The 24,382-nt window shown below is 40.8% G+C and overlaps 2 protein-coding genes and 1 long non-coding RNA gene across 9 annotated transcripts; 1 reads left to right on the forward strand and 2 right to left on the reverse strand.

The window, feature by feature from the left end:
* Positions 1–1,246: 1,246 nt before the first annotated feature.
* On the forward strand, positions 1,247–4,036 carry LOC107267962. Its single transcript, XR_001537718.2, has 2 exons — positions 1,247–1,808; positions 2,446–4,036. It is a non-coding gene; the product is annotated as an uncharacterized LOC107267962 (long non-coding RNA).
* An 842-nt stretch (positions 4,037–4,878) lies between these two features.
* LOC107267957 (probable cation-transporting ATPase 13A3) lies at positions 4,879–16,894 on the reverse strand. 5 transcript variants are annotated; one of them, XM_015740188.2, is made up of 11 exons: positions 16,519–16,894; positions 10,769–10,853; positions 10,457–10,684; positions 10,223–10,353; positions 9,988–10,144; positions 9,587–9,791; positions 9,165–9,503; positions 8,132–9,083; positions 7,530–8,052; positions 7,268–7,449; positions 4,879–7,183 (listed from the first exon to the last, which is right to left on the reverse strand). In XM_015740188.2, the coding sequence occupies exons 1-11, from the start codon at positions 16,532–16,534 to the stop codon at positions 5,742–5,744; spliced, it is 4,260 nt and encodes a 1,419-aa protein (XP_015595674.1). In that variant the 5' UTR covers positions 16,535–16,894; the 3' UTR covers positions 4,879–5,741. The 5 variants fall into 5 exon arrangements, with proteins under 5 accessions (XP_015595674.1, XP_024941014.1, XP_015595673.1 ...); XM_025085246.1 differs by lacking the exon at positions 16,519–16,894 and adding an exon at positions 11,088–11,223 and having other exon boundaries at positions 10,769–10,909; XM_015740187.1 differs by lacking the exon at positions 16,519–16,894 and adding an exon at positions 11,088–11,211.
* Positions 16,895–17,545: 651 nt separating this feature from the next.
* On the reverse strand, positions 17,546–24,247 carry LOC107267961. Of its 3 annotated transcripts, none has more exons than XM_025085264.1 (4): positions 23,708–24,247; positions 19,174–19,259; positions 18,858–19,082; positions 17,546–18,782 (listed from the first exon to the last, which is right to left on the reverse strand). In XM_025085264.1, the coding sequence occupies exons 2-4, from the start codon at positions 19,249–19,251 to the stop codon at positions 18,192–18,194; spliced, it is 894 nt and encodes a 297-aa protein (XP_024941032.1). In that variant the 5' UTR covers positions 19,252–19,259; positions 23,708–24,247; the 3' UTR covers positions 17,546–18,191. The 3 variants fall into 3 exon arrangements, with proteins under 3 accessions (XP_024941032.1, XP_015595678.1, XP_024941031.1); XM_015740192.2 differs by having other exon boundaries at positions 19,174–19,256; positions 23,707–24,246; XM_025085263.1 differs by lacking the exon at positions 23,708–24,247 and adding an exon at positions 19,360–19,627 and having other exon boundaries at positions 19,174–19,256.
* Positions 24,248–24,382: the final 135 nt, after the last annotated feature.

Raw genomic sequence — 24,382 nt, forward strand, 5'->3', positions numbered from 1 at the left:
AAAAAAAAAAAAAAATTTCAGTTTTTTAAATCGAATTTTCACCTTTCCTCTTTTCTAACCCAAACTAACCGGAAGTCGTTTTATCAGTGCGTTTGATTACGGGAAAGTGACGGTTAGCGTAATTTAACGAATTAACCACCTTTTCAATGTGATATTCACCGTGTGCTTTTTGAGGTATATTTTCAAAGTGGATCGATCTGTTTGGTACGGTTAGTAATTCCGGCAGATGTACTTCCGGCAGCTGTGGTGTCGTGTGCCTTTACGGTGCACGCGCCCTCGAACAAAACGTTCTCCCATAACGAGATACATCATTGTTCCGATTTCTCTATTATATATGAAATCATAGTACTTTAATGTGACACTGGAACAAATGATCAATACCTATGCATAAGCGCGATTGTATTTGATTGAAGTGTCGAGGCGATAGAGTCTTTTTTATTTGCTTCTATATATCGTCTACTTACCAAAGACTAATTTACATATAACACGGTTAGCCGATCAGTTTAATTCCTAACTTGGTTAATTACCTATACGCTCTTGGATCTATGGAAATTGATTCTAGATCGAAGAGTGATCTGAATTTAATTAACACACAGGTAATCCGAAAATATCAAAATCTGTGTGCATTGAATTTCTTTTTTTTTTACAATCGAACTGCTACGGTGATAAAATAATTTATATAGTTTCGTCATAGGGATAATTAGATAAAAATCTTTCTTCGTTTCTGCGAAGACATTGATTAATCATCCGACTTAAATGATAACGAACTGATTACTTATTTCCTTGTTCCAAGACTTTCTGGCTCCTCATAAAAGTTTCAATGAGCAACCGGATCAATCTAGCGCCAATACTGATAATTGAGTCGTTTCTATGCTGATGGAATTTCTGTGCATCGGAGATAATAAAAAAAAATCGATCGAGACTAATAAGAAGATTCTTATCCCAGGAACCACTCGATTACTTATTTTTAATGGTCTTTCAAAGTATGTAAACCATATGAAAAATATATGAAGCTTGAATATATTATGGTTACGCAATGTACTTGCATTGCTACAAGACTCATATGAGGTATCACGATTCTCGGATGTGGCAATTCAGCCAATTTACTTAATTCCATGAACGTTACACAATAGACCCGTAGCCCCCATATGGCTACACGTATATACATATCGTATAATATATATGTGTGTGTATATATATATATATATATATATATATATTTCATTTAAACAAGGTTTAAAGTCGAGGGTGTATCCTACTTACCTACCCAGTACCAAATATCCACCCCATGCCTGTGAATGCATAAATAATATAACAGTTGAAAAAGAAAAATTGTATACCCCAAGAAAAAAAATTTCCATATTTTTCAAAAATCTATGGAACTTCACGCTACGTCGACTGCTTAAAGGGTTCTTGAAGAATTTCGTATCAAGGTTAGACGGAAGACCGGAAACACTTGGGGTCAGTTATTTTGTAAGGGGATTTAGGGTTGAGCCAGGTAAATAGGAAAGTGGACATTGTTGCATTATCTGCAACTTCCCCATATGGCCTCCATATGTGGACTTTATGTTCCCCCAGGGAGAGGGCGTTGCTACGACCCCAGCTGATGTTTAGCGTCCGTTTCTTCAGTTACTCTTAGTCCGTGCGTTAGTACGAACGTTGCTCGTTTGAGGCACGTAAAAGTAAAAGAAGTCTGAGAAATAAGACGGCAGAGATAAAAAATAAAATAGCTTCGAAGAAACCGTTAAAAAGCGAGCGTACAAACGAGGAATAAGACTACGTGGGAAAGTTGAAAGTCGCTAAACAAAGTAAGAATAACTTTATGGTTAATACGCGAGAATAACCTAATACCACAGTTCTATGACATAAACCGAAATGAATGTCCGAGAGATCAATTTCAAGGATACGATTATAATGGCGGGAAATTTCAATGTACATTTCAAAGTTTATTTATTACACCGGTTAAGAATATACCAAGTGTACTTTACTCCATTGTACAGATCCAGCGTTCATTTCGTTGAATGGTTAGACGTAATACAATAAACGTTTACGAGTGAATCGTATAAACCGGAATTTGTTACGTCATTAGTGTGACAGCGCCATATTGTGAAAGCATGAATCTGGTAATATAAGGGAATCCTTAGTAACAGTGTAAATGCTCTTCGAGTATTGATTTCGAGGGGTTGCGCTGTGTAACACGTATCTACAATACATCCTACAAACATTGGTCGTGTCGATCGTAATCTTGAAACTTCCTATGCTATATCCGTCATCGTCCATTATATACCTATAGCTTGTACTCGGGCTGAGCTCAATTTTCTCATGTCCCCATATTAAATACGGCCTGACACGTGAACCTAGACGAATCGACTATGTCAAGTTTTCCTTGTTAATGAAATAATATAAAGTGAGTTTAGTTTTATACTCAACGGACAATCGTTACAGATGATTCCTGAAACCGAAAGTACCTGCACCACGGCGGAAGTGACGTTGAAAAATATTGAAGTGGAAAAGCCGAAGGGTGAAAGCGAGACAGAAATGGCGTCCACCACAGCGTGGAAGAGATACCAGCAGTTCGTATCGATGATGGAGTCAAGGGGTGGGAAATTGAATAAAAAATTAATTATCGAGGCAATGTACAGGGGTAACGATCTAGCCTATGCGAGTCATTGATAATCATTATTAGAAATAGATAATGCAAGTCATCCAATGCTACTCGTAGATAGGATAAGCTCGATAATAATTTCCTTTGCAAAATCGATTACCATTCGGTATCGATTATTATCAATGCCAAAAAAAATGTATTAACTAGTCAATATAGAATATTTGGAGTTTAGATGATCCCGTTAGATTACAATAAACGACAAAGGTAGCTAATTATGGATCATTGTCGATCGCGCGATCATGATGATCTATGCTCAATCTTGCCAGTAAAATACTCAGCGTGTTTAGCTATAATTAAAACGTAGTCATCAATAATGAATACTGTATGCGCATTGCTTTAGACGTAATACTTTTAGTTCCTAAGGTATAGTACAGTATAGATATAGTATCTGTATAATCTATAAAATGAAAGCAGGATGAAAATGTAATATAAATTTAAACGTAAATATATTGCGAACTCGTTGCGCGTATCTCATGTGGACGTGAGCCGTGGCCGTGCAATGAATTTATATAGGGGAGTATAAAATTGATTTTATATAAAATCATACAAGACAATTTCGTCTAGTCCGTATAGGTATATAAAAGTAGATATACAGTTAATTTCAAAATCCAATACTCACAAAGTGTATATTCAGCGTTATAGATAATAAATACGTGAACATACGAGATACACGATGTGCCGTATACGTTATACGATTTTCTGATAGCATCTAAGATACTATACTATCATTGAATATATAATGTATTGGACTCTAGTATATGCTTCGCTAGACAATTTCCTGCCCCTTACCGCAGTCGTGATCTTTTCGATATAACCTGCAGATTGTCATAATATAATACATGTCACGATATTTATCTCGTGTCAATACACTTAATGGGTCCGCGTTATTATACAGCGGTACATAGAAATTTATATACCAATAGAATGGATTGAAATCTGTATCGATATATTGAAATTTAAAAAATCTTAATCAAGTGTCGAAAGTACGTGTTTTTTTAACTAAAAGATCTGTATACATTGTTATGTACTTGTTTGTACATTGATAGTATGCAGGTGTATCTATAGGTACAGTGCACTTTACAAGGGAATGGTACTGGTATTTCAGTTATGTTTGACTTTAGGTGAAACTGTAGCATTATTCTTGCAACGTACTGTACATATATATATGTATCATAAAACCGGGTTTACATCTAGGTATTATGGAAGTATGTATATTGAGATTGTGAACAGGCCATTATCTAGAAAACAGGTTCACAAAGTGAAGAATAATAGACGGAATCAATTATAAAATATGTTAATCTCCCTCAATTTATATTAACGACGCAGGATTATCTTTGCGATTGGAACAATAAAGTAATTCTTAAGATTTTATCCGGCAATTATTTCATTTCTATCGTGTGCCTTGATCAATAAATTCCATTCATTTAAATACTTTTGTGATTGCTTCACTGTTTCAATTATTAACGATTGGAACCGGTTTCTGTTTGCGATAAGCCTATTGTTTAGTATCATTAGGCCTATTTAAGACGTAAAAAATATCAGTACCAAGCACCGATTTAACCAACGTTTACTACAAAGATGATAATTAAAAATCCTATAAGAGTAATGAAAAATTCATGATTTATGTGTTTCAAGAAATTTATCAGTCTACACGCAATGCGTTGAGACTGTAAGTTTTTTCTTCTTTTTTTTCCAAGTTACGCAAACCTGTTATATACTGTGTTGGAGAATTACATTTTCGCAGGGAACACGCGAAATAAATGTCGAGACATTTTATCCAAGACATAACTTTATGTAGTATACTGTTTTACGAGTGTTCATAAACTAGACTTAATCCTATTAAACGAGCTGCATTACCTCACGAAATAAATTTCCTCCAGCAATCAATAAAGATACATATAAAACGACAGTGTTTTCGCGGGAAATTTTAAACGACTAAAGTCATTCCATCGTCATTGAAATATTCAAGTGCGAGGATGCGTATAGAAGTATAAAATTGTTGACGTAATAGATCCGTAAATCTTTTTTTAAAACTATTGCATTAATCCCACGTACGCTATACGGTCATAAGTTATACCAGTTATACTCTAGCCATAGCAATCCTGTTACGAGAATAATGGACCCGTTATTTTAAAATACGAGTGTTTGTATTCCACTGACTGCAATGTAAAATGGAGAAGGGAGAAAAAGCTGGCAGCAATAAGCGTTCGAGCGATGCGTTACAAATATACTTTATTCGATAACAGCTAATGCATTTTTTGTTCTTTCCTTTTCATCCTTTTCAAACACAAACTACATCGCCGTAAAGTGACGGGATACATTTTTAAGTAGATAGATGCGTATATAAGTACACATTGATTTTTTGTAAATTCTTCTAACCCACCCACAAGGGGGCCCCTTGTAGCAATGTAAAGTTGCTACGAGACCTAAACCACTTCCACGTGTCTAGCATATGGAACTATATCACTTTAATACATATTTGCAATCTCTACCTAAGTAACGTTATCAATAATTCACTAGTGTAGTTCACGTAGAGCGTTTAAGTAACCGTGTTATCGCGGGTAAACGCATCGCTGTGTCCACTACGAAATTCATTTAAAATGGCTAAATTTTTAACTAAAAAATATCCTGCTACTAATCAACTATGGGAGCAACCTGGTAATATTCCTGGGGAATTAGTTGGAGGGAGTTAGGAAATTTAAAAAGGTTAGGAGGACTGATATAAATAATACTTTCTCATGGGCCGACGTTCGAATACTTAAGAAAGCCTGGGTCAAAAGGGACCCTAGATCAAAACAGACACGTATTTCGTACTTTGGCATAGCATATGTCACCGTAGGCTCACGTCAACGTTCCGCCAACTGTTATTCAGCTTTCCAATGATACCTTGATAATCTTGTCTCAAAGAATTTTCAGAGACCAGTTTGTGTCGGATGCTAATATATTTCGTGGCTCACGCGACCAGTATTGATACTGCTTGAATGCGCGAGTGTGATAGCACCATTTTATGATCGATTGGAGTTTTCCGGAATATCGACGTCGTTTTTACAAGGGACCTGACCCCCTTCGGGTCCTCTCAGGATGGCAGGATGTCCAACTCCAGGACACTCTGAGTACCCGTCCGGAAGGCATTTTCTTCACTTTTATGTACGAGCACGTTTTTGAAGTCCTCCAGTGGCTGGGGCAATTTCTGTTGGGTTATAGGATATCTTGGTAGGGTTGCTATCGGATCAGTATTGTGGTTCTTGTAGATCTTGTCATATTGATGGATGCCATTTTCTGATTCGGAATTATGTCTTCGCTTGCTCAAAGGCTTCACTTGTGATTGCTTTGTATAAACTTCATGATCTTCAAAGCAGGGTACAGTCTGCATGGATACTGTGTTTCTTTGATCGTCGAACAAAGATCTAGGATTTAGCGTGACTTCACGGGCTGATCCAAATCTTTTGAAATTCGCGCCAACAAGGTCGGACTCTATAGTTGCTTTTGGATACGAGTCTTCTGGATGGGGTTCGGTCACGCGTTTCTCAATTTTGATCTCAGTGACGTTTTGTCGAATCAGTAAATCTGGTGCAGCTTCTGGCAGTGGTTCATGAGAGATAGGTGGCCATTTTATATCTCGCGCCATATCACGTTCGATAGCAAGGAACTTTCTGCGGGATTTGTCTACATTGTGCCAGCGATATCTTAGCTTCTTGAAGACGATATAATCGACGAAGAAATATTCAATGAACATCGACACAATGAAATTGATAACACCGTAAGCAACGAGAATAAAACGGAAACCATAATCATTTGGAAGTACCAATTCAAATTTGTCAGCTAGCCATTGAAACGGATAGACGGCCAAGTACACTGAAAAGGCAGTGAGCAGAATAAAAGATGCCAGGAGGCCGTAATTTGTAAATAGTGACTTTCTGTATGGACGCCCTTTTGAGAAGACTATCGCCAGGATGATATACTGCATTGAACTTACTATGAAAACAGTATAGTTCTCTGTGCAGCCAACATCGTCCTTATCTGCTAATGATGTCGAGTTAAACGGACGAAACCATTCCATCTGTTGCAGATGCCAGAAGCTGGTGGATTGAAATCCTCCGGCGATGATTATTTGAGTGATAAGACTCAGAATCGGTGCCGTACTAATCAGACTGGTCAACGGTGGCGTTTTCACTAGTGGACCATCATATGCTTCGGTACGGCTGAAAAAGTAGGCAAAGATGGAGATGACGAAGAGATCGATGTAGAGAAACTCCATGTCTGTCAAATTAGATTCAATGCTGTAGAGTAGCATCACTGATATGAATTGAGTCAAGGAATAAGCGGCCATGTATTTGAAGATTCCGAAAGAGGTCACCAGTGCTGCTCGTCCTTCACGAATGACTGCCAATACACAGGATATGTTAGTTTCACGACTTGTGAATGGCGAAGCCACTGATGATTCGGTATCGGATAATGAAATTCCGGTGTGGGCGGCTTTCAAGGCTCCACAATCATTAGCGCCATCACCGACCATAGCTAAAAAAAAATAATACACTTTTTTATTAAAATTTTTTTATATATTAAAAAATATTCAAATTAATTATGAATTACAATACCTACCTACGTAGTATCCCAAGGACTGGAGTTCCTGGACAAGCTGCTGTTTTTGATCCGGAGACATTCTCGCGAAAATGGCTCCACGCGTGGTTATTTTCGGTATTAATTCTGGATAATATTGTTTGATCAAGGCCCAAGTTTTACCCGTAAGAGAAAAAACATACTTGTTACAGGAATGCTGCACACTGGAAATACAATATAGATTAATTATATATATTGATCTATTAAGAATTCATTCTCAATTCTTAATAATAATATTACATACTCATCGGACAAGTAATTCCCATCTTTTTCCAAACGATTGTTAGCAAAGGAACCGCTTTCGATTGTTTCCAAACTTGCCACACTATTCAAATCCGTCATTTCGCTAAGGTCAGCCTGTTCAGTAGGCGACATAGGTGACTGCTGACTCGTACTTTTTGTAAAGTAAACCTCAGGCTTGATTTGATTTTGTTGAGTAATGGCAGCCACTGCAATCACTGGCATATTCGGTTTGATCATATCACAATCCCTAGCAACCGAAAGCGCTGTCAGCATATTGTCACCGGTAACCATAACTGTTTTAATGCAGGCAGTATTCAACGCTGCGACCACTGGTGACGTTTCCGGTTTCAGCCGGTTCTCCAATATCACAAATCCCAGGAAAGTTAAATCAGTCTCAACCGACTCACGACTGATACGCTGAACCTTTGCATATGAAAGTCGATTCAATGATCTGTGCGTAAGCGCGATTACTCGATAACCCTCTGAAGTGTATTCCTGAAGAACCGAAGCGAAATCCGATGGTACTGCAATCAAGTATCATAGTAAAAAATGACGTACTATTTATCGGACAAATAATACTAATAACTTATTTAAAATACTAACTGGATTCTGGTTTGGAGAGACTTAGAATCATTTCGGGACTTCCTTTGCAATATAGTTCATAATGGTTGGCTCCAAGCGTTCTAGTAATTACGCTCATACGTTGCAGACTTGACGTAAACGGAAATTGCCTTACTATGCCAATTTCTAAACCTCGTTCGGTTAGATCCACAGTCGACTTGGTTATAGCTCCATCGAGATTCGTCAAGGAAACGTTATCGACAACGTCCGAGGATATGGAATTCTGTCTTGATGGTGAGACTATTTGATGATTTGGTACGTTTTGCAGGTACTTGGAACCCTTAGGTGGACGGACCACTGTTGGGAACAGCATGGAAAATTTCGACGTGTCCGAGACATCCGGTTCCTCTAAGGTCCAACCAGTAGACTCAAACATTTTCAGATCTAATGGATCTCCCATGAGCTGCCCATCGATTATGGTGATCCCATGGCATGTTACCATGCCTATCAATACTTCGTCGAGTGGCAGTGTACGTATATCTTTGACGGGTACTTGAAACTTTCTTGAATAAACCGGAACTACGCCCCACATATCCAAACCGTCTTCAGTGAGAGTTCCGGTCTTGTCAAAGCAAATACAATCTATGGATCCTGATACGTTAATTGCTCTTGGACTTGTACAATAAATTCTATTATTTTTGAGTCGATTCTGGGCTTCGAGACGACCCACTGTCATGGCGGCTGGTAATGCTGGTGGTACTACTATGGTTATGAGGTCCAATGCTTCTAATGCTATGTGACTGGCTGGCACTCCTCTCATTGCTTTAGTTACTATGGTGTAGACCACTCCGATACTTGCGATACATGCCAGCAACTCCACAAACTTGTACGAGTCCTGCTCGAACTTGAAGTCTACCGGAGGAGGATACATTATAGAACGAACCAGACCTCCCTTACTGGTATTAAATCCTGTACGAATAACGACGGCCAGAACCTTGTAACAAAAAAGAAAATACATTTATATAGTATTTTAGTTCACTTTTATTTAGTCTAATTCAAAATATTTATGTACTACCTTTTCACTTCCAAAGTATCTTGTTTGGATGATACGCGTACCACAATAGAGTGTGTGTCTAGCATGTTCCTTGGTATCGTACATAACTTCATTCGATGACGGAATAGGAGTCTTGGTAACTGGTACCGATTCTCCAGTAAGCATTGATTCGTTCAAAATACAGTTTCCTGTCAATAATACCGCATCGCAGGGCATCAAGCAGCCGTGAGATGGAATTACTAAAATGTCTCCAGGCACAAGACGTTCTGCGGGTACCGTCGCGGTTTGCCCAGTTGCACGATCTCTAATGACAGTCGCAACATCCGAGGAGTGTACTGTGGATCGGAGATTATGCTGATTCTGTAAGCCACGAAGTGGTAAGTAAAGTGTGAAAACGAATAAGTTCTAAAAGAAAAAAATTAATAAAAACATAAGTTACGTACTCTGCGTGTCTGAACGACAGCCATAGCAACGCCAAATCCTGACATGCTCAAGATGGCCATTGCGTAATAGAAATAATCATCAGCAATCCAGAGGCAAAAACTGAATAGTTGAAAAATGTAAAAAGGATTCAGCACTTCTAGACCCAGCAAGGTCAGAATACTCTTCACTGGAATTACAATCTCGTTATTCCCATATACGCTGCGTCTGAGAAAATAAATGGGATTTAGATTGAATAATTATTCTAATACAAATTTTATAATAATAATCGAAGGAGGAAAAAATAATTTAAGCCTTATACGATAAAAACATGTATACATAAAACAATTTACTGCTATAAATTCACTATATTAAAGATTTGCAGGTATAAAAATGGATTTTCAGAACAATTATTGACTATTACCTCATATATTGTTCCTGCGAACTCAAACCTGGCATCTGATGTAAAGTGGACGTTAACACCCCAACATCCAGACCACGCAATTTCAAAAATTCAGATCTCTCCGTGTCCCAAATATAAGTCAATTTCTTACAATTGAACGTGAGTATGGACGAGACCTCTGCATAAAGGAGTTTATTTGTAACAGTATAATCATAATGGATAATTGTCTCTATGTCAACAAAAGAATACAACTCACTCTTGAAATGGCCACCGGTTAAATGTATGGACAAGGTCGGTACTTCTTTGTCTTCTTTAACTTCGACAACACTACCATTGTCCGGCCACGATTCATTTTCAATCAGAGAGTCTCCGTCGTGTGGCATTTTCCTTTAAACAAGACTTACGGTTAGTATTTTCATTGCACTAAGGACAATCAGATACCGAGAAATATACCAATGAAAATCGAGATACCAAAATGTTTGATACTAACAACACTTCTTCTGCTGTAAGAGTTTTAAGTTTCTTCACATAGTAACTTGTGTGTTTTCCTTGAAATCTTTCGATGAGCAAAACAGTCTCAGCTTCCTCCATAGGACATTGCGAATGCGTAACCAGAAGCATAAAATGCGGCACCCAGTGGAAGATCAATCTCAGTAAGCCACCAGTGATGACTATCATGAACCAGGTTACGGCGGTTCGTACCTGATTCCTTTTATATCTGTAAAAGAAAGATGGAAAAAAGATCCGTAAGAAGATCCGTCTATCGATAATACGTTTTAAAACTTGGAGAATTCTTAAGCACCCGTAAATCTCCATCTGATCCTCTTCGCCCGGATTGATGTAGTCGACTCCGTTTTTAAGATGAAGGAGGCCATTGCCTCGGGTACCTGAAACCCGAGGTGGGGCTAATAAGACTTTCTCTATGCCTACTTTATTCTATTACCTAAAAAAGGGGGCAAAAAAGTTGCGCAGTTTCGAATTGTGCTATTCATTGTCAGTAGGTAGTAAAAAAATCATATTCACGCCTTTTTGCGTTTTATTAAAGTAGATGATTATTAATGACTAGTGGGAATTTACGTCTGGTGCGAGGACACGGTATCTGGTCCTACAATAATCCTTACCCTCGAGCAATTCCGTTTTTTGTTCTCTCTGATGATCAGTGTTCGGGACGGAATTTCGATTCCCGAATACGCTGTAAGCATTCCTGGCAAAGCTTAGATTTAGCTTATTTGGCGTCGCCGGCATTTTGAGGCCGTTATCGCACGTTATATTTTAAACAAAAGTCACTACCTTAAACCACGAACACGCTTAAATCTTATCACACTACGTATTGCGACACTTTCCGTCACCGTTTTTATCTTATTTCACGACACCTTATCACGAAGTGTAGATATTTCGCGTCCCTTCGCGCTACCTTTACACTAAAGAAGGTATATTGTCTATCGTCGTATTGAAGAATTTTTATTCCCTAACGTTTTTTTATTCACCCAGGATGTAGCAGCGATCGAGCATATGTCAGGGGTTGGTAAGTAAGGGATACATACAGGGAAGTCACGACGGTTTCATATGGAGTAAGGATTGTAATGTAAGGGTAGTTTCGAACAAAGAGAAAATGGCAATAAAGCAATCTGGTGCACGAGTACTCGGTCGGTATTTCTTTTTCTCTTTTAGCCTTTCCCGTAGGAGAGCTAACTACCTTGTCCACGTATCACAGGGTAGTAACCCCGTCTGCTACCGATACCGGTTATCGGACATTTTGGTATATCTTGGAGTAATTTCCCGGTCACGTCCACTGTCTCTTCTTTTTATCATCTGGCGCACATGCGTCGTTTGCCAATTATCGGTATACCGATTTTTTGCCGTGCCTATAATGACGACCCGGTTTCTTAATCAAGATCAATGTCAACGATGATGATGATGGCGGAGAGGTGGTGGACGATGATGGCGAAGCTTATGCTATCGCTTGGGGTTACTCTTTGTTTTTCTGGATGCGTGTCAGTCGCCAGGATCGGTAAGTTTTCGCCAGCCGATTCGAGGCGTCGTTACTGCCCTTTCACCCTCGCTCATTCCGCGCTCCAATATCGCCTCCGACTGTCTTATACCACGCGGGATCGTGGCACTCGTTTGCGTCTGATCCTCGAATCGGCAAACGGACAAGTGTCGCGCTCTTCTGAAACGACCGGATGTCGACGGTGGTCCAGGGACTCGTCGACCGGTCCACAATTCCGCCGACGCTCTTGTGTACTCGTGCTGCCTCCCTTTGCTTGCTCCTACGTGCGATCTCAAATACATTACGGGTTAATAGGGGTGTGTGGTTTTTTATGGCCGTCGTCAAATATACGATCGGCTCCTGTCCTTTCGAGTTTCTGTGCCGGTAGGTAACGAAGATTCACGTTACTTCGAACACTCGCGAAACTACTTTATCGACAGTCGAGAAAATTCCTCCCAGTTAAGAATGATTATTATCCCCAGTGACGATATTGCACTTCACTTGATTATTCTCAAGGAAAATCGGTACGCGTTGCGTAATTTTATTTTTTATATAATCTTCCAGGAAATTAGTCCTTGTACCATTGGTTACTTATTCTAAATATTATCTAGAATCGTATGAGAATAATCTTACGACCATACGGTAGAACCAGGACTTCAGAATCTTTATGTTTCGATTCACACGGTCGTCCGGACAACAGTGAGCTTCGACGAATCGATCAACGTAACTTCAAGGATCGCGTCTCGTCCCTCAAAAGAAGTCCCGACGTTCGGAAATACTCGTCTATATATAGACGAATTGCGTCAACGAGACTCGAGGTTGAGCGAGGTTTCGATTTTGATATTGCAAACCCTCTCTAGAATGTGAAGTAGCACTTTTTTTTTAAAATCCCTTGCTAACAGGAATTAACCAGCGTGCGAGGGCTGGATCGTACGAAATTCGTGCCAGATATTCACAATTCAATGATCCTTTTACAGATGTTTAATTCAGTTGACCCGCTTAAACACTTCACCCTGTTCGGGACTTCTAAGTACAGAGAACACTGTGCAATAGTTTATTCCCAACATTTTGCTCATGTTGTCAAAATTACGGATAGCCGTTCTCCTGCCCCAAGAGAGTCCGCGTCAAATAAGGAAAAGAAAAAGAAAAAATCGTTTTCCACCACGAAGTCACTTTGCACGCTTTTCCCGTAATATCACATCTATGCCACCCTGGGAATACTTTTGGATTGACTCATCCACAACGTGCCGCGACGTCAATATTCCTCTCGTGGTTACACCTTTACGAACGCTCCACTGCCTAGAAACTGACTCGACTTGTCGTTGAGACTCGTCTTCTGAAATTATACTGAATGCGATTTGCAACGTGCTCCCTCGTGTCTCTCCACTGGCGCCGTCCAAGATGGCGGGCGCCGACTATTCGAAACGAGCGAACCTGCCTGTCGTACTGTGCAGCTCTCTACGTTTATCCCGTCCACTTGTAATTTCCTGAACTTTCGAGCCACAAAGAGAATTCTTTATTGTCCAAGAACGAACCGAACTGCTTTTATCTTCATCGGCTACTGACTGCCGTCCGCGCTCCAATTCTCGAGACGTTCCAGACACCCACGAATTAAGGGAATCGTTTCGCATTAGTCAAAGACATGCGCACCGCTTACCAAGTCAATCTCGTGTAGGGACGTATCTCTTGGGTGACCTAGAGACTAAACCACATATATGTTTGGTAAAAGACACATCACTTTTATAAAACTTTACAAATAAAACTTTCATTGATTGATTGAATATTTTATAAGAAGCCTTTCAATATTTACATTAAATTTGTAGTTTCGATTTTATTCTATATTTAATATTTATTCACTTTAGAACAGCTCAATATTGATTATCTTAACAAATTATTAATTCCTTATATTTTATCTTAGATATTTCGATAATATATAGTAATAATGTTGACTGACAATATAGGAAAAGTCGTTTAAATCTTCCTTCGACTCTGCTACTGCTTAGCCATCATCAGTTGCAAAATGAAAATGGAGTAGTTCCCAGGTAATGCCCGGGGCCAAATATTTTTTCGTGACGGCCCTAGGTGGTCTCCCTACTCTCGGGTTCAAGAATCGACGACATCGAGCCGTGACTCATTCGTTCTCAGTGGAACTCCTCACCGCCTTCTTACTGCTAATTACACGCCCTTAAATTTACACTTGTTTTCGTAGCGACTCATCAGGTTTGCTAATAACAATCATACTTGTGTAACACATTCACCTGTGTATATACTATATCGATAGTAGCCATGCCTAATAGAGTATACTCATTGTTGGAGTATTGAACGACCGGCTTCCTCTCCCCTACACTCGATTCAAGCTAACGCCTTGAACCACGTGTCCTCTGTCATATTAAAATTTCGCAGCTACCGTAGACCATGGCCAAGTTTCTTGATGCATCTGTCACCTCGAATCGGATGAGATTTGATTCGCGGTCCTATCAATTTATCAATTATACATTAAAGGTACCTTCTTATATAAGAAATTATTTCGTTTAACGTAATAGCGTTTTCCTATAATTCAATAAATTGGTATAAAAATTCACGCTCCAAAGAGAAGATTGTAAATCAGCTCAAGTCTCGAAAATTATTTATGACTACTTTACAAGCCTCCATGCTGCCAATGGTGTATGCCTTTGAAATGAAAGTCATAAATTATCTTCTCTTGAATATATCGCACTTGTCGTTGATAGTTTACCTTACGAGTAACAATTGAGTTCACAGTAATTTTTCATGTAAAGTTACAGGGGCATTTAAAAAGAATAGACCAGCGATCGTTGCCAGGCTGCTTTATCATATGTGCTAGTAGAACAGAGTGATTCCATCTTGCGTCGAATTGAGGAACTATGTACTTGGATTTAAACGGAGCGCGGTGAAACGCTGGGTACGTTTACTTACGCGTACGAGTTTACAAAGGAATAATTAATCACGTTCGTTTATTCCTTTCATTTGTGATTGCTCGATCCTTTCTAAAATCCTTACGTGTACGTCATATTCATTTTGAATGATTGTTACGGATTTTACTATATAGATCTAACAAGTATAACTTCTATGTATAGATAAAATAATTATCAATTATTTATAATAGACTTGATGAGATATTATAGCCGGTCCATAAGTTCAGTGTGTTTCTTTTGACAGATCGTAAACAATAAAGATTTTAGCGAACGACACGTGACTGACTAAAATTCTTTTTACAAAGAAGTATGCATCTACATGGTTTCACTCTGAAATCTATTTTAGTTTTCTACTTCGGGATATGTTTTCGTGACTTTATGAAAAGTCACGTGTGATTTTCTAAGGATTGCATTGTTTGGCATCTGTCAAAAGAAAACATTAAACTCGCGGACCGACAATAACACTTGAGATATTACATAAAGTATATAACGAGTACGTTCTCTTAGAAATTGAGATTTTAATACTTGAAAATTTTATACATATAACCACAGCGCTTTCTTAGTACGTACAGCTAGAGCGATATTTTACTGATTGTAATAACTGACATGAAACTTTCACCGATAAATTTCCATTCATTTTCACGTAATCACTGTCGAAACAACAATATCAACATGTTTAGAATAAGCATTAATAATGACAGTGTACGGTCTGTACATTTACATTGCAGAGAAGCTATCCGTGCTTATTTTCTAAATGTATCGTGAGTGTTTAGGCATCCTGATATCATCATAAATGATTCGAGTTGTAACGTGACCTGTAGCAATGGGGTTATCGGACATTTATTCGGTGGATCAATTTAACTCGATGCGATTAAGGTCGTCTGCTAAGTTACTCATTAATTCTAATTGTTCAATATAGCTAGAGAATCATCATTCACTGATTCGCCATGTCAGCAGAATCATCGTACAAGATTTTTTGTGTCCTTTTGTGAACATTTTGTTATTAATGGACGTGACGTTACGGCTATTATTATAATGACAGTGTACAAATCATAATGATTCTCGAGGTCACTGCTTCGAGAAGCGAACAAAATATGATGGAATCATTAACTAATGGTGGATATAAAAAATTCATATCTTACAGAAATAAAATTCAGTGTTAGTTTCATAACAACTACAGTCAGATAGAATATGCTTGACGATAACAGCGCCTGTCGAGATTTTGATAAACCAGAAATTTCCACCTATCAGTATTTTTGTCATATATAGCTCTTCAATGATCTTTGATGGCTTATTTGTTATTAGTCACATAACGAAATATTGTTGAGAATTAATGCAGCTAATAAAACCAAGTATAATATTGTATCGATAATACGATACAGTGATAAATGTTGCAATGTGAATCGTACGATAAACATTATTAGTTAGCGCTAACATAATTACTGATCATACACTGTAAGATAATTTATAATGACAAAGCTATTCCCAATCTTCGTCTAAGTCTCGGTAAACGGATGTAATATCAGCTAAATGATAAGCAAAACGAAATAAGAATAAATGTTGATATAAAGCGTGTATGAAATAACCCGAAGATTAATAAAATAATGAATATAAATGTAAAATCCTTACCGTCCATAATATCCATCTTGGTGTTTATTTTCTTTCTTCTACGATTCAAATGACACGAATTCCTCCCTGCAATCTCTAGTAATACAACGCCGCCCGAGTTCCCGTCTCAGAAGTAATCGAAAATTAATAAATTTGCTGGCATTATTTCTTAAACCCGTCACGACGATGTTATCCGACATTGGTAACGACCGACTACATGATAGCGATATTCACATGTGATATTTACTTGCTCGTGTTTTCTCTCGTACGAATTCACAATGATTTAACGAGCTTTGACCACATCCGTAAATTCTTCAACGTACTCGACCTTATAACCGTAGCGAGAGTTAGCAACGTGTTGACTGAGACAGTCGAGACCGATCCGGGCTAAACATTTCCCCTCGCTCTGATTACTAGAGGGCACCGATTGGCTACGATGTCCTTAGCTCAGTAGTTATAAACGCTCCCTTCTTTTAGAACCGAGCGCTGACTATCCAATCACATACGTAGAGCGTTGCGCGTCGACTGTAACCAGCTTTGCGATTGTCGACCCGAGGTATTCCGCTTCGACCACGCTTCGAAACTCGGCAGAACGTACATTCCGTGTTTACTTCTATGAATGCAAGAGGGGAATCCATGTGATAAGAGAAAGTATGCACAGCTTGCGGCAAAGTGTATTATTAGAGGTTTCGAAAATTATTTACTAAGTACCAGAACGTAGAGTATAGGTATTCGTATGTAGACATTGGTAGACATTTTATAGAATATTATATAGAAGCGCTGACTAATTTTGCGTTTCCCCTCAACCGCTCTCTCTAAGCTATTTCACTGTAAGGGGAATGTTTCTCCCAGTCATCTGTGTCGCAATGCTTTGTCTATTCTACCTCTGTCAAACACCCGTCTATGTCATTGTAGTGGGGAGGCATTCCGTAGGACAGCACTATCTCTAATATAGTGCGACATATAGTGCGACCAGAGTGCCCGCGTGCGCTATATTACGGAGAGTTGTCTGTATAGGTATAACGTGTGATTAAGTATAGGCAACTAGTAAGTTGGTTACACGTGTTCGTATATTCATATAAATTACAAATACAAAGAGTGGGGAAAACAAGGGCTTAGAAATATATTGTTAAATAATTAATATAATAATTATTAAATATATTAAAATTTCTCTCTCTCTTTCTTTCATTCGCGCGAGCCAGTTTTCAAATACTTGTTCGCACTGTGAATTCGTATCATTTTTTTTTGTTCATTTCGGCACTTTTTATCATTATTCATTCGTACCTCCCTTTACTTGTGTTTCTCTCAAATTCTCTCGCTCTCCCATTATCTTGTTGCTCTCCGACAATATAATTTCTCATCGAACATCGAATAATAGATTAGTTTAAGAGAACGCTGACATTCCTACGGTGCGCGACGTCAATTCGTGATGCGCCAAAGAGTTTACATTCATATAATGAAATTTTCCCGCGCTGATTTTCGCACCGTCGGCCATCTTGTGCTCGATCCTCAAACCTCTATACCCATTAATTCTCAGATCTAGGGACATATAACGTGATCATAAACGACATCGTCAATGTTTAACCGAAGATTCCTGCCATTTTTGGCGTCCAGCGTCAAATAATCGAGACTCGCGTTTAACGTCCGCACGGAAGTCCCTTCGTACAAGTTTTTCAAAGTCTATGGCGATTTCCTTAAAAGCCCTTTTTCTTATCTTTATCAACAAGTATATTATCGTTATAACTAATTTCCTGTCCCGCCACCGCAGGATGAAGATAATGTGGCTCTACGTCGATCTTTTCCTTAACCCCAGAATCCAGTACCATAGAATGATGCGGTCCACGATGCAGGAGTGCTTCGTGATGCTGTTTATGACTTTCGACCTCCTCCTGCACGTATATATCACGCAAAACATCTTTAAACTTATCAAGATCAATCTCTTCCTCCAGCTTCGAGAATAACTCCTTGACCTCAGGTTTCACCAGTTTTTCCGAGCTCTTGAACTCCTTGACCAGCTGCACAAACCTCTCACCTGCAAAGATGCCATCTCCAGTCGTATTGTTCGAGGTGTTCAGATTCGGATTCAATAATAAATCCGGTGTCTCGTGTACAGTGTTGACATTTTTATCGAGATTTTCTTGAGCCAGTGATTGAAGCAAAGTATTGTAATCCGGTTTGATACGTGACGTTTCCATGCAGGAGCTACAGGAACAATTAGTGATGATCTGCACCTTCTTCTGCATGGTTATCGGATTGTTCTCCTCGTCCTTACAGTCCAGGGTAACCTGTACAGAAGAGTAAACGAAGGTCAAAGCACAGAAACGGATATAATTTTTTTATCATATTAAAAAAAAAATTACCGTGTGCCAGACGCTATCCAATGGCTGACACGAGTCGCAATAGGGCCGAATTAGGTCACCCGGAGCTGAAGGCTCGCTATGGGGTACCATATACGAGAAACATGCTCCTACGCACACGTTGTTATCCAACTCCTGCGAGGAACACTGAGGCCAGGTTACCACCTGCTTGATGGGGGTTGTCTTGCACCAGCTGTGCTTATCCGGGTAGAGAACAATATTGTGCACCTAAAAGAATAATAGAAAAAACCTAGAAATTTGGATTTGTCCGTACAAAAATATTCAAAATGGCCGAGGTTACTTTCAGCCGTATGCAAACCTTATGCTCGCGATGAGCACGCAGCATGGACGAATGCAGCATCACGACTGTCAAAGACACTGCTAAACCGTACCCCATCTTCACTGAAATAACCATAAAATTATAGGGCGTTACCGTAATCCCAACAAAACACAATAACGGTATAGCGATGTAAGTAAGGAAGAAGTTAAATATTTCTCAGTATACCTATTCTTAGGTCGGGACTCTAGCGTGTCTCTCGACGTAACGATACTGCAATGGGAAACTGCGTTAAAGTATCATGGGGATTGGATCGCGAGGTCCGTAGATTTTTTCCGAATGAATGAAAGTTACGGCTCGAGCAGCCTCGAGGTCTCAGGTTCGACGACCTGGTGCAATTGCGTCATCTTGTGCGCGATGCCCACTACCGTGCGACAGGTGTACGAAGACGAAGTCGATCACGAAGGACAAGGCCTCCTTATCCAATAACGATACCATAGCTCAAGTAGCGTTTAAAAAGATTTTTTTATTTCACCATATCCACGTATTAAAAAAAAAATTAAAAAATACGAGATTATCAATATCGTCCAGCCATCAGAAAGCATTTTAATCGGCAAGGATATTTTTATACATAGGGGTTCACTATTTCCAAGCATCCTCGAGCACTCGGCAGTTCTCTTTCTTCATACCAGGGAGGAATTCCTGACAAAAGGAATCTCGTCCCCGATTCCCTTCTGGATACGTTGGACAATTGGCCCTATGGTATTTCCAAGAGAGGCACGATTTTTCGTTCCCCTTGGATGCATTTCAATTCGTCTCCTTTTCGTCCTCCTCCGTCACCCCTCATCCATCGGCTTACCTATTCCACCCGATCCACCCTAAGAGAAGCCCGCTCTCGCCTTATATTCTCGCGCAGGATCTCCGATCTTCCGTTTCTTATTTCGAGTTCCGAGAATCGACGTGCCGCCCCGAGGGCCTCTCTCTGTGTGCATGGCATATAACAGGAGAGGTGGCACACACCATGTGTGCCACTCTTATTCCATGAGATACTGGGTGTCCCATAGCAAAAACCTATCCCATGCACGCAACACGTATTACCTGCACGTTTTACTCTCTGTATAATCATTAAGAAAATCTTTTTCCCCTTAAGCTTCTAGAACTTTACCAAATATGGTCATGAATCGTTATACCACACTTGTAATGAATATATATGTATATAGATTGGATATTTCTTGTATATAAATGTCGACATAAATAAGCACCCTTAAAATCAGTTTCAATCGAATCACCCTGTACATGGTAGAAATAGGTGTATAGTATAGGTGTATAATGTGCCTGCTTATACCTACGACTGCAGAGATTTGAATGACCGAATAAGACGCAACAGGGCCGCACTTATTCGCACGTAATTTTAGGGGATCCTAAATCATCGAGTTATACAGCCTTTAATGAGAATTGATATCCCAGCTACCACAGCGGTTTACCCACTGTACCGAGAGTCTTGGACGATGTAAATTTAACAAGTGTCAAAGGTCAAAGAATATCCTAGGAATTTATGGTAGGGTCAGTCCGGTAGCAAGATGACTCGTGTATATTGGACTCGATGATTTTCGCTGGTGCACCGTCCCTGGCCGGTGCAGTTGCCAGAAGTCTAAAGCTCTTTGTTGCAGCGCCACCTTCTCTTCTCGCCTCTTGCCGAGGGCGAGTCCGACCTCCGGCCAGTCCCGTCGATTCGATTTGCTCGACTTTCTCAAAGAGCCCGGAGAGAGCAGAGCAAGAAGAGAGCCGAGTAGACCGAGCCGGGCTGCACCCAACGGCGAGATTAATTTGATTTTCAACGAAATTTGACGTAGCCCCCCTCTAGAAACGGAACCGCCAAAGTGATCCCACTCACGGAGTGGCTTTCGCAGCTTTACGATGCTTCGAGACAGATTCGTGGTGCCGGGAACTATGCCGAGTGGCAATCCCATAGGGATTTATCCTAGGCAATGGCGATTCCTTCGAATTCCGTGTCAAGATTAATTGAGCACAAAAACCCTTATGATTTATTAGATTCACAGGTTAATCCAGGACCGCGTCCCTGGTGTTATTCCAGGACATATCTCATTCTATCACCCCCTATACGTATTACCATTGAGAAAACCTTATGGAATTTTATTCTACATATCCAAACTATAAATATCCACCTACGCGACACTAAAAGTCTCACAGCATCATCGGTATACAGTAACCAAAAAATGCTCTGTACCTACGAGTCCCAGCATCGTGGTACCAATCGACCTGATACCGCTATCCACCATCATTCCCACGATGAAAAAGTCATTTAAATACCCAGCGATTACACTTTGTCTAGCTATACACAATCCCATTAAAATAACGTGTCACCGTAAAGAGCAAAAATAAAATCTCAAACAGCAGATCCTATCTGTCCCAATCCAGTTTACCATGCTAATCCAGTCGCCTTATCTCAAAAACACCTACCGATCCGATCCTATAGAAATTCGGTATGCGCAGAGTAGTATAGACCTAGACGAAGCTGGTGCGTCCTAAAGCAAGCTCCTCTCCCATTGGCCGTTCGCGATCTCTCGGTAACTTCAGCAAGGAGCCAGTGCACCTCGAGAGTTTAAAAGATCTGAAAAGAGTGGTCTGCCTCCGGGTACCTCGGTGTGCTAATGTGTGCTAATGCGTATAGAGCGAATAGGAGTGTGCGGGAACGCGTACACGTGCCTCTTCCTCGGCACCGTCGCTACTACCACGGCTATCGTCATCGGCAGCGCCACAACCACCAGTACCAGGTACCATCACCATCTCCATTCCCACATGAGCTCCTTCGCCGTGTGGCACCAGCTTGATCACCTTCGCCGGGTCTCCCGTGCGCGGGTACACGAGTGGGGATTTTCTTTGCTGGTAAACCGCTTGCGAATCGGTAAGCCCGTCATGTGTACGCTCTGGTACGAGACCTTCGTGATGTCACGTATAGGAGCAAGATCTGAGCGTGCGTGCGTAAGTGCGTGAGGGACGATGGTGTGGGTCTGGGCTTCGGAGGTACCCAACGGCGGGTACGTCCGCGCCGGACAGTCGCTTAAATGCTAATACGTCTTTGGGTGAGTATGGTACGGGGAGATTAGAGACCGAGGATTCTGGACGTACGTACGGATTTGGCCTTGGTGTCTGGATCTTTGGTGATTTACGAAATACCGTAAGAGACCGAAGGTTAATGGGACGACGTTACGCGTCTTGGCTGCTCACGTCTTTGATCATCGATACGAACCTCAGCCATCGCTATTGATTATTGAATTTCTAAAAAACATATCCAACATTTGACGTTTTTACGAAAGGATCGTGAATTCCTATGAAAGCACGCGCGCGTATGTCTTTTTTGTAAATTTAATATCAAGAAATAGGTATGGTTCGGTGCGTAGGAGGATTGAGGTTTCTTTTTGGGTGGGCAGAGAGGATAGCAGCTAATAAGAGGTCGGGGTTAATAAAGAGAGGCGGTCGGAGGAGGATGAGGGTAAAGGAGGTTAGGACTCTCCTCGTAGTAAAGGACGGCAAGGTGTGAGGGAGGCGGGAACGGGAGGAAGAGAGGAGAGAAAAGGAAGAAGAGGATGATGAAGGGGGAGAATAAAAAGAAAGACGAAAAGAGTTTGCCAACAGCACCGGAGGATGGCCCGAAAACATGCTGGACGTGTGGCGCCATCTCGGCTCTTTTTTTTCTCTTCTTCACCTCCTTCTTCCTCCTCCTCCTCGCCAGCTCTCTTTCAACGATTCTTCCCCTTGATACCCTCGTTGCTTTTGTTTCGTCACCCATACTGATTCCTCGCGAGCGAGGGGCTCTCGGCCGCGGTACTACAAGATACGTACGTGTACGGGGGGGTTCCCCCCTCCTGGCCCCCCCCAATGGACCACATACCTGCCAACGAACACCCCGAAAGCTTTATAGGGGGCAACCAAGAACAGGTCGTTAAAATGTAATGACATTGTTGTTCTTAATGCCTCGCCTCTTTAAAAGACCTCCCTTCTCCTCCCGACGTCACGAACCCATCGGAACACTACCATAAGAGATATTGACATTATGCGTGAGCTACCGTCATGGAATGTCCACGAAGTATTACATGGCAAAGTAGTGAGTTCTTGTCGTTATTCTTGTTATTGTTAATTATTATTATTATCGTTAACACTCTTCGGTATAGCCAACGAACAGTATGGCTAGACGATATTCGTACGCGACATCCGCGTAGCACCGAAGACTGAGCGTCGGCGTCTCGACGCCGTAGCAAAACCGAGGCCGTCGTATATGAAAAGAAATGCATCTCGTTGAAGTTCGTCGGGAAGTGAAGCGGAAAGAGAAAGTATTAAAAAATCGAAAGTATAGGTCATGGGTCATGGAGTTCTGCAATTCGTGTGGCCACGAAGTGCACGTGTATTACTGTATCTTGAATCCATGTGCGAGCGGGATAGATGGGTCTTATGCGATCGATACGTGAATGGTGTGTTATCGTTTATCATCGTTACCCGTTTAATGTACAGTTCGTGAAAAAGGAGCGATTAACGACACCGCAAAGTCCCACTCACCTGTGTCTCTCTCTCTCTCTCTCTCTTCTATTTCCTTCTTTTTCCCTTTTTTTTTCTTTCTAACTATCCCCCTCTAGTCCCCCTTGTCTCACACTATATATATTTTTTCTTTTCTTTTCTACGTAAATACTCCTTCACTCCGCTCGGCTATTCCGCTCTCTTCGGTACGATGACAACTGTTCCTGCTGGGACTATGGTCGACGGTCTAGTCCTCTCGGCCGATGTTAAAGCACTGGAACTCTCGGTTGTACGACGTAGCTATGGATTATCCATTCGTAGGAAAAATTGGCTGTAGCTGCTACTGTGCGACACCTTGGTACCCCCGTTAATCGCGCACAGTCGAGCGTCCGCGACTCTTGGACGGGTCTACTACGTCGTGATCAAGGAAGAGGAGGCGCTACGAGGGCCGTAATCGCGGTGCCTGCGTCTCTTAGAAACTCTTGGCTCGCGTTTCCTTACGTAGCTGGGATCCTGGCTGCCAGGAGGCAACTGAGCTGAAACGCGAGAACGTGTGCCGCGAGCCGGGACTCCGAGCTCTCCACGAAAACTGTGCTGCGGATCTCGGCCGCTGCGTTTCGTTCTCTCTGCAGTCCTTCGCTCGTTTCCTCCACCAGCGGTTCCGTTCCGTTCCCGTTCCGTTCTACCGCGAGAGAGCCATACTGGGAGAGGGAGTGAG

The sequence above is a fragment of the Cephus cinctus genome, unplaced genomic scaffold (genome assembly GCF_000341935.2).
Source record: "Cephus cinctus unplaced genomic scaffold, Ccin1 Ccin1_scaffold0462, whole genome shotgun sequence".
In the NCBI taxonomy this organism is placed as follows: Eukaryota; Metazoa; Arthropoda; class Insecta; order Hymenoptera; family Cephidae; genus Cephus; species Cephus cinctus.

Bases quoted from the DNA above. Each gene is read 5' to 3' on its own strand.
- LOC107267957 (XM_015740187.1), bottom strand. From the start codon at position 11,211: ATGCCGGCGACGCCAAATAAGCTAAATCTAAGCTTTGCCAGGAATGCT. The intron at 9,504-9,586 runs GTACGTAACTTA...CGTGGCTTACAG, and splicing joins CTGTCGTTCAGACACGCAGA to AATCAGCATAATCTCCGATC. The intron at 9,084-9,164 runs GTAGTACATAAA...TTTTGTTACAAG, and splicing joins GATACTTTGGAAGTGAAAAG to GTTCTGGCCGTCGTTATTCG.
- LOC107267961 (XM_025085264.1), bottom strand. From the start codon at position 19,251: ATGGGGTACGGTTTAGCAGTGTCTTTGACAGTCGTGATGCTGCATTCG. The intron at 19,083-19,173 runs GTTTGCATACGG...TTATTCTTTTAG, and splicing joins GTGCTCATCGCGAGCATAAG to GTGCACAATATTGTTCTCTA. The intron at 18,783-18,857 runs GTAATTTTTTTT...TCTTCTGTACAG, and splicing joins TGGATAGCGTCTGGCACACG to GTTACCCTGGACTGTAAGGA.